Below are 17,492 nucleotides of genomic sequence, written 5' to 3'. Positions count from 1 at the left end.
TCTGAAGGGATAAAATACGCCAAATGAAGTCCACCATTTTTCTTTGCCACCAATGTAAAGATATTTTGAGAAAGACCACCACTGTTTCAAAGATAACGTGTGGGAAGGCTGAGGAGTGGTTAATGGCTTTCTGTTTACTTCTTGCAGGGCAGGGTTGCCATTGTTTCTCAACAGCCTCAAGTGCTGAACATGAGCATCAGAGACAACATAACTTTTGGGCGCAAGTTTAATGAGCGGTATTACGATGAGGTACTCAAAACTTGTCAGCTACAACGGGACATTGGACGAATGCCACGCGGGGACCTGACAGAAGCCGGAGAGAAGGTAAAATCACCAATGTCATTTTGCGTCAGACGCTTTACAGAACACAGACGACGCAAAATAGAAAAAACAGTAAGTATCAGGGCTTGCATTGCAGAAGTGGCGTGCTTGGGTATTTAAAGAATGGATATCTTGTAAAGCGAAGGGGTTCCATTGGAAGGTGGTTTCATTTATAGAACTGAATTTAACTGAGTTTGTTTCACAACCGCGTTGCAGGAACACAGGGACAAGTAAGCTGGTGAAACAGCTCGACGGGCCCTGGCAACTTTACACACAGAGCAGCAAGTCAAGCATGACGAGATGAATTACAGAACAAGTGTAGTCAGTTACAAAACGATTGCAAAATAGTACTGTAACACAAAACAAGTGTAGTACAAAACGAGTGCAGTCAAGTTCTCAAAACAAATCAAGGCAATTAGAAATGTCAGGTACAGCATGAAAAGAGATCTCGTTACTGTGCATTCGCCGTTTAAATCGCATCACGCAGCTGCCTGAATGGAAGCGTTGACACGGCGACTTTTATATTAACCAAGACAGTATTTAACATTGCAGGTAGTAAGTGCTGGATTCTACTCAACAGCTGGTGTGTATTTCTAACGTTAATAATAAAGGTTTAAGAGGGGCACGGAGGTAAGAAGCGAAGCTGAAATTAAGGTGTAAAGTCGCGAGCGCTTTAACCTGATGTGTTTACACTGGTTTATGAGGTTGGGAAGAAGGCGAGCAAACGTTATGATATGGCAAGTGATCTTTATTAAACGTGGTTCATAGCCGCTACAGCAGTGCGCAGAGAGCAATTAGTGCACACGTTTAACGACGTGTCATTTATAAGAAAGTCATCCTTCTGTCACGAGGGCTTAGTTACAGCAAAGGTTAACTCTATATGTCTATGTTCACAACGATGGGTGCATTGGGTGTAATGTGAGCGTATTTCCTGAAATGTCGCAGGGTGAAATGCTGAGCGGTGGACAGAAACAGAGGGTAGCCGTAGCCCGAGCAGTATACTCCCAAAGTGACGTCTACCTTCTGGACGACCCCACGAGCGCCCAAGATGCCCGCGTTGCGCAGTGCATTTTGAAACAAGTAATTGGACCGACTGGCGTACTTGCTAACAAGGTGAGTGCATTACGTAACGTCTTATTTTCGTTTCGCTATTGAACAATACGATAACGATTCGGTCGCTTTAATCAGGTAGGCTGCTGATAGTCCTCTCGCTAGGTCTTAAGCTGTAAACCAAAGTCAACAGGTCACTGCATTTATTAATTAAATTGATGAGAAAACAACACGTAAAATATTTTGCGGCTTGCGAAGGAGGAGCGTAAATGTTAAATAAAATGTTGACCTCAATAGCAGTTTATTTAGTGGTGCTCTAAGAGATCACGCGGCGCGTCCTCATGGCGTTCAGCGTTGCAAGTTGGTCGTTTTATTTATGGGGATACATTACTGCGCACACAATCTACCTAGTACAAGAAAGATATTGCCGCGAGCCATGCATTGCGTTTGCTTATGTATGTGTTTTGTTTTACCGCCTGGCGGTGCCCGGCTATGTTATCTGAGTGCTAAGCGAAGCGGGAGTTCCATAATTCTTTTTCATGCCTTACGGGTTATCTAATTTACTAGGGAGAGGTTTTGCGCTGTCGTTACTGGACTAAAAGAATGATCTCCGGTGTTCTCGTTATAACTCGTCGGTTCGAGCAACCATCACAACGAAAGATAAATGCTGGCCGAGGAAACGCCGCGGCATTCGATTCGCCGCAGGTCGAATAACTAAGGAGGATAATGGGAGCGGAAAGGGCACGTCTATATACGTGTTTGTAATCAGACAGTTTGTGCAAGTAAAGTGAACAGACACAGAAAATTTTTTACACATCCTGGACTTTAACCTAGTAAAGTCATCAAAGGATGTTCATCAGTCTTTTCGGTGTAGTTTCAGGCACGATGCATACAGGACCTTACGCTGCGAAAAGGTGACAGGAAGCTTCACGACAGTTGCAACTAATTTGCATGAATTTTCGCCTCTCTAACGCAATAGGACATTTTAGCCTGCAGGTGGTTAATATGAGTAAGGCAGAAATAATTGCTATAACTTGCTATCTTGCGACTCGCAACAAACGTTTACTCTGGAAGTTTGTTTTTCCTTCTGTTGGGACGATCTCATTCTGGAGCTTCATATCGCGAGAACAATTTCCTTTGTTAGAAATTTGTACCTTGCACAAACATCTCGCCACGGATCTAAAATTTATACACGGCACCAGCTGCCCCAAGTATAGAAGCTGTCCTTGCCTTACTTCATTTGCAGACACGCGTGCTCGTCACCAACAACGTTCGTCTGCCATTCACCGCCGACAAGTGGATTCTTATGCATGACAAAACAGCATCGTCCTTTGAGAGCCTGAAAGAACTCAAAGGCCATGACAAGGCGCCGGTGAGGTTGTTCGAGGAAGAGTCCAGGCGCAACGTACAAGAGATTTCGCGTGAGTCAGTGTAGGTAATGAAGTTTCTTTGTCAATTCATTTATTTTCTGCTGCTGGTGAGGTAACGGGAACATGAAATGTTCTACTTCTGAACATTCTTCCCAGTTTTGATGGCGCGTTAGAATGCTTTGCCGGAATTTTGCTACAGTTTGAGCACTCTAACAGCGTGTAGGGGAGCCGTGCATACTGCTACACTATACGCGCTTACATGCATCCGCTTGTACATTCCGATGCTTGTCGATCATCGTTGTTTTCGACATTTTAACACCAACAAATAGACATTATAACACAAGATGTACTTTCTTCGGAGCATCTATGATATAAAGCAGCATTACAACGATGCAACCACAGCGGTGCATCAGTGTCTAAGGCGCTGTGCTGCTGAGCTCAAGGGCGCGGGTTCAATTCCCGGCCATGGAAGACGCTTTTCCGATGAAGGCGAAAAGCGAAAACGCCCATGTGTTGGAGATTTTTGCGCATGGTAAAGATACCCAGGTGGTCAAAAGTAACCCGCAGTCCTTCGCACCGGCGCGCCTCATTAGCTGTGTAGTTTCGGCGCGTTAAACCCCATAACCGTTATTAGAATTACAACAATGGTTTGTGAACCACGCTCAACATGTCTTCTCCATCGATGTTATAGTTTCATTTCTTGCAGTTTCAAAACGCATGGCCCAAAATTACGCTCAAACGTACAAAACACCCTTCATAACAGGACGACAGCGTGACAATGCCATGTGAAAGTTCCTCTTTTTGTCTAACACAGTCAGGTGGCAATAAAAAGGCTTCAGTTCTGCCCCTCATTGTCTTCGTTCTAATGTTATGAGCAAGCTCACACGGCGCTCTGAGTGATTTGTCAAACAGGCTTGCAGCCATTTATTCTTTGGGCTGTGTATGTTACTTCTGTGAAATAAACAAAAAGCGGTACAGAAACGTGCCGCTAATATTTTCTCTTCCGCGTAAAGCACACGCGACCATAGCAAGGCACACCAAATGTGGTGCAATCATGAGCGAGCAAAGGGTTCCACAATCTTTTACACTTTTTTAAACCTTGCAAAAAGCGATAATAAAATTATTTCTCGTCTTTTCTTGTCTCTCGGGTACAAATATTAAACATTACTGCACGTAGAATATTTCGACCCGAGTTTATCGGAACCGGAGACATAGTCTGTGCCACTCAAGGGACCAGGTTTTGTCCTGAGCATCAGCTTAACGAAGTATCACCTCCCGTCCTCCCTGTTCTTTTTTTCTTTCTTTTGCCGGGAACTTTTTGAATTTTCTCTAGATCCCCGGATTTCAGCAACAAATGTAAGAACGGCGGAAAAAAAGTGAGACTAGAGGTCACCGACCGTTCCAGTAAGCCGCTACTTCTTCCTCCTGCTTCTCTATCCGAGAATTCTTCGAACCCAAATCCCCCCGCTTCCCCCCCCCCCCCCCTGGGAAGTTGGAAGCCAGAACACCGTCAATGATGTTGTGTCTATATCATTATCCGTATTGGGCATTTAAAGGCACGACCCTTGGCAATAAGCAACCTGCAATAAAACGGCTTCAAGGAAAATTATTGTGTGTAATGGATTTGGTTTGTCTAAGTGACGCTAACTATAACGGTGTGTTTTAGGAAGCCCTGGCAGCCCATGGAAGAAGATGAGTGCACAGACAAGATTATTAAAGAAGAGGGAATGCCATTTGAGAAGGTAAGGATTTTAGTTTTTTAACCGCTTTATGAGCAGGCGAATCAGGGATTACAGTGGGCATTAGACAAATTGCGCCCTGAAAAATGTAAATCTTAGTTTCACTCTGTAATAATATAAGAAGCTTTTGTGTTTAACTCGGTGTCAAACACTAGCAGAAATATTGCGTACAAATATACAATGTGAAGCGGGTTGCGCGTAAAATATTTCGGAAGCATGTTGCGTATTCGTCAGAACGAGAGGTAATTTCTGCACTTTGCAAAGGAGGGAACTGTGACTGGGTTGCATCTTCCAGCGCACCCAGAGGAACGTTTTTTCGACCAGTGTAAAGGTCACTTTGCATTAGGGCTTCTTCAATGTGTTACTTGTTTTAAAAGTTATGTAAGTTTGCCTCTTGTAGTGCACAGCATGCAAAAAAGGGTTGGAAAAGAGAGACCGCTGTCTCAGAAGGGAAGAAGTGTGTGTTTTTTTTTTTGCCTGATGAGCAGACAAAACAGGTACTTAAGTTTGTACAACACACTGTTACCAATTTATTGTTGCAGAAATAACGCAGCGCTTCTTCCCTAACGTTTTAAGGGGTTGTTTCTGAAAAACCAGACGAGTAGCCATATTCTTGAATTGAAGTTCCACAATGAAAAGAATATTTATTTATTTATTTATTTATTTATTTATTTATTTATTTATTTATTTATTTATTTATTTATTTATTTACACATACTGCCAATCCTAATTAGGGATTATTGCAGGAAGGGCACATACATTGTGAAAATGCAAGATTTATACAGAAGGTACTTACTGAAATATTGCAATACGAGAGAGACAAAACCGTCAGCAATACATTTTATGACTACATCAGTACCATTATAACTACACAAATACCACAGGACATCAATACCAAATAGTACTGAAGAAAGAATAGTGAGCACTTCGAACAGTGGGCAAAAAACTCAGTTCGTCATTCCAAAGACAATAAATAACATTCGAGCAGGGATGAAAAAGTTTCCAATGTATTTTGGGAGGAGGGATAAACTTTATGGTAACCATTGTTAACGAAAATTATTCATAGACTGCAAACGTTGTTTTTGTTGTGTAAAGCACATGAAATCTCTTCTTTCATCTTCTTCGTCATCTTTGCTTTTTTTGCACTAAATGTCAACCTACAATGCACTTGTTATTCTTGGGTGCACTACATTGGGTGCACTAGCATTGGGTGCTCTACAAATATATTGTTGGGTGGACTATAAATATATCTTGGTGATGGTAGTTTATACCACCTTTACCTTCAAAACCACCACACGCATTTTTCTATAAACTTGAAAAATCCCATAATCTGCGTCGTCAAAACTGCATTATTTGCCTTGCGTTTTCATTTTATTATCCGAACGAATACACTGAAAGAAATCGAAAGAAACTATTGAAAGAAAGATAGGTAGTCCTGAAGAAGGGTACTGGCCACGTCTGCTTCCCTCTACTTTAGTGCTGCTCTGACGCTGGAATATAGTGGAGAATCTATGCGTCTACCACGGCCATGAATAGAGACAAACAGTCCTGGGGATTATGACTGAGCATCGTCGGACACGGCAGATAAGCGCTGTTTCACGTGGGATTTTGGTCCACAGTGAGCACTAGCTGCCCTTTTCAGGCAGGCAGCTTTTTCATATCCACATTCTTTTCGCAGGATTGTACGCTCCCTTCGAGTTGAGGTACCTGCAGTATCAGCAATATAGCGCGTGGCCCGGGCGCATGCTTCATATTGAGTTGGTGTGCCGCCAAGTTTGAACAGCTCTTTTTCTTTGGTTTGCGGAGTCAACAAGTTCTTTAGAAAATTCTTAGTTACTTCATGGCTTTAATCAGTTTTTTTTTCTTTCCTGACAACGGCTGACGTGTTCTGTACACATGTAATTCAGATTATATTGGTGAAATGCTTATCAAAAATATATCACGTGCCTGACACGTTCATAGGTGTTTGGTCGTGATTATTATTTTTACAATGCATGCTACTTGCATAGAGTGTTGCGGAAGCCGCTTCGAAACGCCTATATTTATGTATGAAAACTGTCAACGTACCCATTCCTTAATTGTGGTGATGTGACCCATGTTCCACAAAAAGACATCAGAAACGTGAGGTCAGACACGGTAACTTAGTGATGGCCGGAATCACTGCTGTTGTTTGTGCATTATCTAATCCCATCATTGCGAAGTTCCTTTCAGTTGAATATGAGACGAGTGAAAACTTTCTGAACATTTAGTGGTTGGACCTAACACCCGTTCCTCATTTTGAATCGCGTTAGACGGATTGTTTTTTTGTTTCCGTTTCAGGGAGCTTTGGAGGTCGCGGCTGCCTACTTCAAATACTCCGGCACTTGGGGCCCTTTAGCTTTGCTCTGCTTCGTTGCCAGCGCCATTTTTGTTTCGTTGGAGCTGGTTTGCGTGAAGGAATGGGCGGAGGCAAGAATGGATGAAAGCGCTGACGTAGGCAGTGTAAGCCAGAGCATAATTCTTCGCCTAGCGTCCTTCTGTCTCGCTGATGGTGAGTGTGCTAAACGCGCAAAATGGCAAGCGTACAATTTGGCGTAAGGTTACTTTTCTTGAAAGCAGTGAGAAAAATGTTCGTGCTTTTGCATACATTTCAGGTAATGGAGATATCGGTATGTGAGGAACGGTTATTCCGTCCGCGATGTGGTGTGGAGGTGCAAAATGCTGATGTTGATGCAGAGTGATTTTCGATCCACTTGAAACTTTCCGCACAGCCAACTGGGGATTCCTCTCCGCTTAACCCCCCGAAATGGCGACAAGACTGCGCCGACAGCTCGTCAGTATTTTAGGGGTGGAGCACCTTAGGACTTCGCTTTGTCCGTGGCTTGTCCCTTGGCGTCCACGTACACAGTGTTGCGCATGCACGAGGAGCATTAGATTGGATTGCATTGGATTTGGATTTGGATTGGATTAAACTGAATTGTATCGGATTGGATTGGATTGGAATTGTATATACTGTACACACGCGTTGTCACTCATTAACATGCGCCAGCGGGCAATGCCACGGGTTATTTACGGGATGAACGATCCCCAGTGCTTCACCCACTCGTCATCATTCACTTCGTGGAGATGCGTGATTTCTTTTCAAACAGCGTAGTTTGTTTCCTCGTTGCAGTTGATACCATCGGAAGGTATTCAAGGGAACGTCTCGGTTTTTGTTTTTGCGTAGGATGCAGGCTCATAAGGCGACATGTGATGCTGTAACTATGAAGACCCATAAATAAAGATTTGAAACGGCGCGCGTTGTTTTATACCAGGACAAATACAGCTAACTTGATAAAACGGAAGAGCAGAGGACACGCGCAGGTATAAGGTAAAAGTGAGTAAAAGATTTATTGCTCAGGCGTAAAGCAATCAATCAATCAATCAATCAATCAATCAATCAATCAATCAATCAATCAATCAATCAATCAATCAATCAATCAATCAATAGTTGCCACCACGATGTTGAGCCGCATCTATTGAACGCTTTATTGACACGAGTCTGCTTTCCGACGGGGTTGCAGAATAGCGTTTTAGAAGAGAGGTCAGAGTAAAAATACGATTAACAAAAGATTAATTACCTCGAATTGTGGTGAATGCGACTCGTGCATTTTAATCATGCGATACTTGCAAAGTTGCGTGCGCTTTCTTTTTACATGCACTTTGTTACATTGTTTCGTTAGAGATATTTCAAGCAATTTTATATGAACCTTCCGAAATAGTGCTTGTATTTGTGAGAGAGAGAATGTTTGTCTGCACATTTCTGGGGTACCGTAATTTTCGCTGTTTCCTCCATTTGTAAGACTTGTTGATGAATGTTCATACTGGGTAATATCAGCGCGAGAACGGTATGTGGCCTGTACTTCACTAGTTCGTTGACAACGGCATCCGCTCAAATTAGTGTGGGGTAAATAGAGGGCTTATGTCGCCTGTTGTGACGTGCCAACTCGGTTTATATAAAGTGCTGAGCACTTTATAGGCTCTCCTTGTCGTCGTAGCTCGCTAACAGTCGATGCGACTGTCAGAATCAGGCGACGGAGCGAGGTAACGGACCCGAGTAGAGCCTTATGAACCATCGTCAGGGGGTCACGGTGTGGCTTCGAAAACCACGGGGTTTAAATAGTCGTAACCGTTCGAACCTTGCGAACAGCTGGCGCTTGTCACTCATTGCTCCGTTGTTTAGCGCAAAGAAAACTGCAGGTACATTTCAGGCGAAATCTGTGTATACAACCGGCAGCCCCCGCGGTCATTTGGTTAGGAACGCTCGTCGGATTGGTTTTCATGATCATAAACGAAAAAAGCGGCTGCACAAGAAAAAGAAAATGGCGTGTTCGAAATGCCGCAGAAAGGCTTCAGCCTCCGCGGAATAATAAAATGGCGCGTTCGAAATGCCGCACAAAGGCTCCAGCGGCGCAAGAAAAAAATGGCGCGTTCGAAACGACGCAGAAATGTTCGAGGCGCGCAAGAAAAAAAAAAAAAAATTACTCGTTTGAACTGGCGCAAATACGAAGTTAAAGCAATCACAAAAAGAACATAACTTCCGCTGGCGCAGTTTCAGGTCGGGTGCGCGCGAGCACTGCGAAGGCCAGAAAAAGGTGAATTGCATAGTCCTCAAGAGGGGAATGAGACAGGGCGGCGAAGAGCGTGAGGAGGGGGGTGGGTAGCAGTGAACGGATAATGACGCCACCACTCATTATGTCGAATCACTGCTCTGCACTTCGGACAGCTTTCACATTTATTGCAACGGCTTTAATTTTTTGCTAAAAGGAACTGCTTCACATAACAGGTGTTCTAGCTCGTGGTAAGTATTATTAGCGGTGGTACATCTGGTGAAATAATAATAATAATAGTAATAATAATAATATATGTTTATTGCAATATACAAGGTGCATTTGCGGGTCTGCCGAAGCCACAGAAGGCTTGAAGGGCAGTGCCCGGCAGTTGGCGGCACCGAGGCCAATCGCTTCGCCGGTACGGACACACAAAAAAGAGAAGAAAAGAAAATAATAATAATAATATTAAAAACTCTGGTGAGTGATGAGCAAATAGTTAATAGAAAAGTTCAAACAGCCATTTCTTAATTAGTTTTTGGCTACAGAGGGAGAAAACATTGTCTGGTTGCTGATTCATTGTATGCGGGACATAAAAAGCGCGATTACGTTCCCCATCCCTAGTTCGTGTCCTAGGCAAAACGAAACGATTGCGTTGACGAAGGTCCCTCACAGGAATGTACGGAACACAGTACACTTTCGTCGAAACATATTTCAGGACTACTGTTTGTGTATACAGAACTAAGAATTTTGGCATCTGAGACCATGAGAAAATACAGACATTGCCATCAATATTTGTACCATACAACATCGATTTCAATACCAGTTTCAATAGACTGTCAACTTTGTTGCGCCAAAATGTCTTCAGTTGAACCATCGTTACATAAAAAAAAACAGCGACCAAGGGCGGATGATATTTTAGAGCGTAGTAAGTTATACAAAGAATACAAGAGTTTTCAGGCCGTATTTTCTGCGAAATAATTACCCTGCTACTAACTCCGTGTGCGGCAAAGAACATTCGGTCAGTGGTTCCTGATGTATCTATTGAGCACTGTTGACTTCGCATTGGCTGTTCAAGCATGTTTAGCCTCTGTTCGTTTGGTAAAACTAACTTCCTCACTAATCCACAGTTGTCTTCAGGCTCGTCGCCGGCGTTCTGTTGGCAAGGGCGAGCCGGCAGTGCTCCCTCGGTCTTCACTCCGACATGCTGCAGCGGGTCGCCTCCAGTCCACTATCTTACTTCGACGCCACACCACGTGCGAGAATACTGAACCGCTTCTCTGTGGACTTGGAAATTATCGACAGCCGCACATTCGTGGCCTACAAGCAGCTCTTCCAGAATGTTTTCCAAATCTTTGGCCGACTCGCTATTGTGGGTGCTCAGGCGCCCCTGGTTTTTGGACTTGTTCTCGGCGTAATCTCTCTCCTAGTCTTCGTCATGGTAAGTGTGAGAGTTCCAGCATAGACACTGATACACTTATTGTAGTCAGCAGTAGAGATGTACGTTTTCATAAAATTTTAAGGGGTGCGAAAATGTTTTTTCCATGTTTTGTTTTCAGAAAAGTAGGAAAAATTGATAAAAGACGTTTCCGCATGGCTCTGTAAAAAAAATCGAGATACTTCTGAAGGCGGAATTCTTAGACGTCTCGTAAAACGCGATAAGTGACCGTAGTTGCTGGCGACTACACGAAGGAAACCAAATTACCGCCACGGGAAAAAGAAAATGACTAAATGAAATATCATTAAAAATTTGTTTGGGTTTGAACGGGATATAAACCTGGGTCGCCCAAAGCCGCAGCCAAGTGCGGTAACTACTGCACTAACCCTGTACTGTGCCGGAATGGAACAAGAGTTATTCGAATACGTGCCGCATGACAGGTGAACGTGACGTCACCGCAAACTCGATGCAGAGTGTGATGACGTCAAGGATAATTGATTGCTTTCGCCTTGAAATGAGTTGAAAGACTTAAGTGCTTGAGTATTTTTTCCGTTTACACTGAGAAGATTACGATTGTTTCATGCCGCATCAAAAGTGTCCCAGGAGACCTTACGGTCTCAATATTCGCGCACGATTTCACGTCAAATCATTGATTTCAGAAAGCGTTTATTTCACAGCAGGTTGGCCGCATCACAGCAAATTTAGCCTTAGAAGCTATTTAATTTTTTAACGTTACTCTGATTGAAAAAACAAAAACCTGTTTTTTAATGTTTTTTTTAAACCGCTCAGACCTCTAGAGCAGTGCTATCTCAGCGAACCTGTTGTACCTAAACTAACATTATCTGGGACAAATGAGCTTTAATTGGACCTAAAAGCATGCATTGTGTTATACAGTGGTGTCTATCGACGAGTAGAGGAAAAACATTCATGTGAGAGTAAGTTTCTGCGAGTTAAAAGTTTGACATCGAGCGAAAATGCAGCCATACGGCTGCGAAGAAAACCCATTAAATCATAAACATCGCAGTTGAAGTAGTTGCTCTGGTCAAGGACTATTTTTTTTTCATTGATAGGTTTTTGTGAAAGATGTATACTTTTCCCTCGTAGCCGCACTTCTGCATTTCAGGTGTATGTCAAATTTTTGTTGACAGTGTTGTCTAAATTCAGACCAAGAATTGGGCTCACGAGCCTGGAAATTAGTTGTGTGTCGAAAAGCAGTGCAGCGCAACACATCGGAAGTTGAATTCTTGGAAACAACCTGTATCTCGCGGAGACCGGCGTTCTTGTTTTAAGTGCGAATGCACTTTATAAGCGACCCCAAACCATCCACCGCCGGCGGCGGCGGCGGCGGCGGCGTCGGCGTCCGCAGTGCTCCTCTATATTTAAAAAAGAAACAGCATCCGGCGCCAGGTTTCGATCCGAGGACTTTGCGGCCGCAGCGCGACGCTCTACCGACTAAGCCACGGACGCCACGCTGATATCAGTGTGAGTAACGCGCCTTATATCTTTAACGCATTCAAACTACGTCGTCAGCGGCGTGCGTTGGCGACTCAGCGGCGTTATGGCGGCTTGATAACTGCGTGGTGTACACGTGATACTACAAACCCGATGGAAGAGATGGAAGAGAAGGCGGCGAGGCGGTGGGCTGCGGGGGCCGAGCGCAAGCGCCGCAAGCGGGCCGACAACCGTGCATTCGCACTTTCACATTCTCCCCCTCGGGGAAATGCGGGGGAATTTTTTATCCACCAACTGCAAAAAACAGCCAAGAGACAACTGCAACAGAGACAACTGCAACATACAGCCAATCAGACAAGAGCACCGATTCGGGTGGTGAGCACTACGATCAACAGCGGCACTACAGCGGTGTGGTCAATTGCAAGGACGCTTTTAAGGGAACCACGAGAAGAAAAGAAGCTTTGTTTGATTTACCAGAGCTACCCTTGGTTAACCACTCAACTTCACGCCGTATTCAAACGATGTTTTTAACTAAAAAAATTATGATATACTGGATCTCCAAACTGCCCGCTACACAACGTAGGTAGTGACGTAATAGCAGGAATATTAAGTTGAGAGTTATCAGTGAGTTACCATTCACGGCATTCAAGGTACACAATTACACAGAGCGAGAGTAATAACTAAGGTGCACCGTTCCGTTTTTGGCAGGGTGTTTTGGCCATCGGCTGCCAATCGCCCGAACAAGGCGCTGTGACGTCACAAGGGCTGTACGAGGGAGGAGATGGTGCACCACGAGTACTGCTTTTGTTTTCCGTATTGCCCAGAATAATTGTTTAAGGATTTTAGACAATTGAGTGAGTAATTTTGAACGAAACAGTTTTTTGAATGACTAAACCTGTATCTATCTTCATGGTGCCATCAAAGGCACAGTAACTGAGCACTGAAGGATGCAGAATGCTTTGTTCTTCTTGGCATGAGTCAGGAATCATCGACCCAGGAAGAACGGTGTAACCGTTCTACTGTAAACACACACACGCACACACACAAAAAACTCGCGCAATTTACCTGGGGGCCTTGTCATCAGATGGTTAAAGGGACCCTGCAACAGTTTCTTCGTCTTTTTTGAAATCTTAAAGGCTTAAAGAACGTGGTCACCCAAAACAGCCATTACGTTGGTTAGGGGGTCGCAAAGTACATAAGCCAAAAATTACTGCTCTATGCACATCAGGTAACTTGGAAACTCGCTCAAACGATTTTTTTCTCTTTCTCGGTCTTGGCGTCCTTCGAACGCCCGAATTACGTCACTGAGGCCATGTAGTGGCTGCTGGCCGGTTGTCCTTCAGTTGCAGCAATGAACGCTTTTCAAAAGCAACTTTAAAAACAAAGCCACAAAAACAAAGCAGAAACGTAAGGCGTATCTGGTGCGACAAGTAAATCACGCAGTGCCGCTCCGTGGGGGCGATGACTAGCTTTCGCAGTTATTCCAGACGCGAAGGAAAGAGCAAAAGCGTTTATCAGAAGTGCTGCAGGGTCTCTTTAATTAGGGCAGTGAGGAAGTTACCGGAGCACATATTGGCGGTCCGCCACCTGTGGGTAATTACCAGTTAAGAAGTGCTTACTGTATATGCTTGACAACTTGGAAAGCTGCAATTTTGTTTCTTTAGCCCCAGTGAGAAGACCTGCGACACTTCATGCAAACCCTATCCACTTGCGACGGGTACAAGAAGAAACAGCCATTTGTTTCACTCTAATGTTCCCACAAATTTAGCATTCTCGCTTGCCTCGAATACGTGGCCCCGATTAAAGTTATCCCTGAGGCTCCTTTCCACAATCATGTCCTTTCTCTACAGTTCACAGCGAAACTATCGGTATGCGACATCGCGAAAGGAGTCGGTTTCACTACTCGCCATTTGAATTTTCACGCTTTCCACTTGGGTACGCAAGAGCGGAGCTCTGTAATGTTGTTCTATATGACCCACCGATAATTCAATCGAAGGCGGACTGTCGCTTAAACGTTGATGATAGCCTTTATCAAGAGCTTGTATACGAGGTTTTACAGGGAAGACTAAGTACTTATTAAAAATAGACTTTCGGAGGTGGAATTGTTTTTCTTGCGCGAGGTGGTCATAGGCCGCAGCGGACGGATTCCAAGTGCTATTTACCTACATAATTAACTATATTTGTTAATTACTTTTCTAATTATTTTAGTTGGGTGTTTTATTGTAATGAGGAAATTGTAGAGGATCATCAAGAAAACCGATAACCATCATTAGATTTGCGAAATTCTAATTGCCTGCAGAGCTACAGGGCTCACAACCTCGGCTTTCCAGGTGAGAGCGACCGGCTCCGTGCGGAAGGTTAGCGCCGCAAAGCCACGCCCACTCGCTCATATCACTCGGAGCTGTGCGTGTCAAACGCCCACCACGCTTTATCTGCGGCTTCATCTGCGCAGGCAAACGGTGGCCACGGGGCAGCAATTTCCGCGCGAGCCCAAGATAAAGCGGGGTGGGTGTGTGACGTGTACAGCTGCGAGTGACAGAAGTGCGTGGGCACGGCTTTGCTGCGCTCCGTTGCCGCACAGAGCCCGTTACGCTCATCTGGGGAGCTGAGGTTCTGAGCGCTGTGATGGTAAACCTGCGAAAAGTGAGAAAAAGAAATTCGCTTGTTTTTGCACTATTGCAGCGCTACATCCTCCGTGGCACAATGATCTTCCGCCTCTACGAAAGCACAATGTTGTCGAAAGTGTTGCAGCACCTGGCCGAAACACTAGACTCCCTCGGACTGATTCGTTGCTACGGCGTTATGAATTCGTTCTGTGCTCGTTCCCGCCGACTCATGACCACGTACCTGGAGGCGTTCAACGTCTTCGTTCTCTGCTACGCCTTAGCACGGGTGCTGATCACCTTCTGCGGCGTCCTTGTGATACTTCTGACATTGGGTATCGCTGTGGTCCCGGCCCATGCTGAAGCCTCGTCGGCCGCTGCCGTTGGGATCACTCTGCTGTCGTCGCTCACGGTACGTGAAACATGTCTTTGAGAATACAGGACGTCAAGGGTTTAGTTTGATGTTCACGTCAAAAAATTATGTAGATCTTACCGTCGTTGCGGGTAAAACAAGTTTGTTGGGTGATATCCTGGTTTTCGTGCCGACGGCGCGCATAATGAAAACTGCACAATAACACCACAAGGCAGAACGCAGACGCTCCGAGGCGCAGTCGGCGCTGTGGACGCGAACGAGCAGTGAACTGAGATGCTGCCTCCATCGCGGAGGCTGAGCAGACAAGGATTGAGCTGCTGAACCCAAGGAGCAGGTGCAATCCCGGCCTCGATGGCTGCTTTTCGGATGGAAACGAAAAAAAAATTCCTGTGTGTCAAGATTTCTGAGGACGTTAAAGATCCCCAGGTTGTCAAAATTAATCTGGAGACATCCACTAGTGCCCGTCTCATAGCCAAGGTGTAGCTTTGGCGCGTTACTCTCGCCCCCAACCCCCTCTTCCATAGACAGTTTAAAACTTGAGGCCACAACCGCGTCCTTTTAACATTTTTCGCCTGGGACTCTCTATTACTCTTTCCCTGTATCCCCTTCTCGCAACTCTTGCCTTGGAACGAATGAGGCATTGGATGCTTTCATTGCGCAACCACACGATAAGCTGGCTCGACCTTGGCTGAGCTTGAAGGTCACATGGACGTTACGAAGACTAGGCGTTTACAGGATCTATACATGGAGTGATAGGGCCTTTTCTCTTAAGCAATAAATGATGTAGCGGTACCCAAAACATACGGGGCACTTAAGTTCAGATATGAAACAAATTTTGAAGTACTAAAGACCGAAGCACTCCAGGCAGTTTCTGAAGCGGGCAGCATAACCAGGTGGATGTGATTCGTTGCTGTTACGTAAGCACGACTGCGGCATTTTGTATGCCGTTTATATGGAATCGTGGGAATCCCAGGGGATGGGATAACAGTTAATCCTGTTTTGTAGATCTTACATCAGCCAGGAACAGGCTGTCGATGAATGCATCTAGAGGTTGTATCTTCGAGAATGTATCTAGCCGTGTGATTGTATGCCTACTCACAGAAGACACATGCCAACTTTCGGGATTTCTCTTCCTCGCTTGCTGAATTGTTTACTTGCTTGCTGGGTTCCTTGCCCGTCGTTTGTGTGTCTGGAAAAGATAAATAAATTGTTCATGCCCTCAAAAACCTTTGTGGAAAAATTTCAACCGCAGTATTTTCCGGGAAATTGTATGTCAATGGGGAAACCATATTTCTGTTTAAATGCTGTTGGAGACGCTCACGATGCATAAGACGACGCAGAGAACTATACCCACTAACGGACGCAGTATACCGTTACACTAAAGTGTACCATGCTTGGACATCGACAGCAGCGAGGGGCTGTTTGACTTTCCTACACCAGCGGGGAAGTTGTGCAAGCTCTTATTTAAGCACAACCGCAGTTGTATCGGTAGCACGAAAAATGCAGTTGCCGTGTACGTATCGGGAACATCAAACTATGGCAATCCTATCAAACGTGATAAGAATGCCTAACCGAAACGGTTATCCTCAAGAATATTCACTTCTGCTCCACTCAGCTCCCCTAGTCACGTGGAGGTTCAAATCGTTGTCTGAGGGGTTCAGCCTGCTGACACCAGAATGATCTAAAAAAAAGATATATAGCATAAGCCATTTCAACCAGTGAAGATGAATGACCAGCGAAGGTTTTAGCAGGCAACATGGACACATGCATGCAGGCGGACACGTTTATTTTGAAGCGTAAAATTGAAGTCACTGACCACGTCAAAAATAAAATGTTTGAGATTTAGGAAGCCTTACGGGTTTATTGTTCACAATGGTGCGGGAAGGGGCCGTTTGAATCTGTACAATCACGATGAAAGATGGCATTAATTTCCAATCTTCTGATAAAAAGTATTTGCTTCATATCTTTGCAGGTACCGCTTTGCATGGGAGGCGTTTTTATGGTCACATTTTGGAATATGATGGGACAAGCGGCCTTTGAGCGGCTGCTCGAATACACCGAGATGCTAGGCGAAGTGGTAAGGCAGCTTTTTTGAGGGGCACAAAGGGGCCTGCATAAAACAAACACGAAAAGAAAACACGACCCTTGCTGTTTTTTCACATTGCATACAGCTTTTCCCTCTCCTGTCCAGAACGTAGACAATAAAAAGAAGCGAGTGATTACGAAACAACGTGTCTGCGTTCTTAGGACTCCATTGCGACAGGTGGAGGAAAAGAAAGCCTTGGCCTGTAATGAACAACCCCCAAAGCAATTGAAATTAGAAGCCGGGCACGTTTTCGCCTTCGGGTCATTTACGATTGGCGGAAAAATTGGCGTGAAGTGTTTGTTCTTTCCTTTCTTTGGGTCGCATCAAATACATTCGGGCAGTGAAAATGGTGTGTGTAACAAAAACACAAACTACGGTGAGATGGGGGAACGCGATGAACAAAAATGATACAGAAATAAGAAGGATTTATTTCCACTTGTAGTGTTCTTTCTGTTTCCTGTGCTCTTTATATTTATTTACGGGTATACATCA

At 44.6% G+C, this 17,492-nt stretch overlaps 1 protein-coding gene across 2 annotated transcripts in view; it reads left to right on the top strand.

The window, feature by feature from the left end:
• Positions 1-17,492, top strand: part of LOC144153950 (multidrug resistance protein mrp-7-like) — a 96,373-nt gene that overhangs the window by 64,359 nt on the left and 14,522 nt on the right. For both annotated transcript variants that reach the window (XM_077685736.1, XM_077685735.1), the window contains 8 exons: positions 148-324; positions 1,267-1,434; positions 2,618-2,802; positions 4,408-4,483; positions 6,800-7,010; positions 10,179-10,489; positions 14,621-14,953; positions 16,887-16,991. In XM_077685736.1, coding sequence (XP_077541862.1) covers positions 148-324; positions 1,267-1,434; positions 2,618-2,802; positions 4,408-4,483; positions 6,800-7,010; positions 10,179-10,489; positions 14,621-14,953; positions 16,887-16,991 — 1,566 coding nt within the window. The remainder of the gene's footprint in view (positions 1-147; positions 325-1,266; positions 1,435-2,617; positions 2,803-4,407; positions 4,484-6,799; positions 7,011-10,178; positions 10,490-14,620; positions 14,954-16,886; positions 16,992-17,492) is intronic.

Source organism: Haemaphysalis longicornis, unplaced genomic scaffold (genome assembly GCF_048455015.1).
Source record: "Haemaphysalis longicornis isolate Haplotype H1 unplaced genomic scaffold, Haemaphysalis longicornis Haplotype H1 scaffold_9, whole genome shotgun sequence".
Classification (NCBI taxonomy): domain Eukaryota; kingdom Metazoa; phylum Arthropoda; class Arachnida; order Ixodida; family Ixodidae; genus Haemaphysalis; species Haemaphysalis longicornis.
This window is presented reverse-complemented; position numbering and strand designations above follow the sequence as displayed.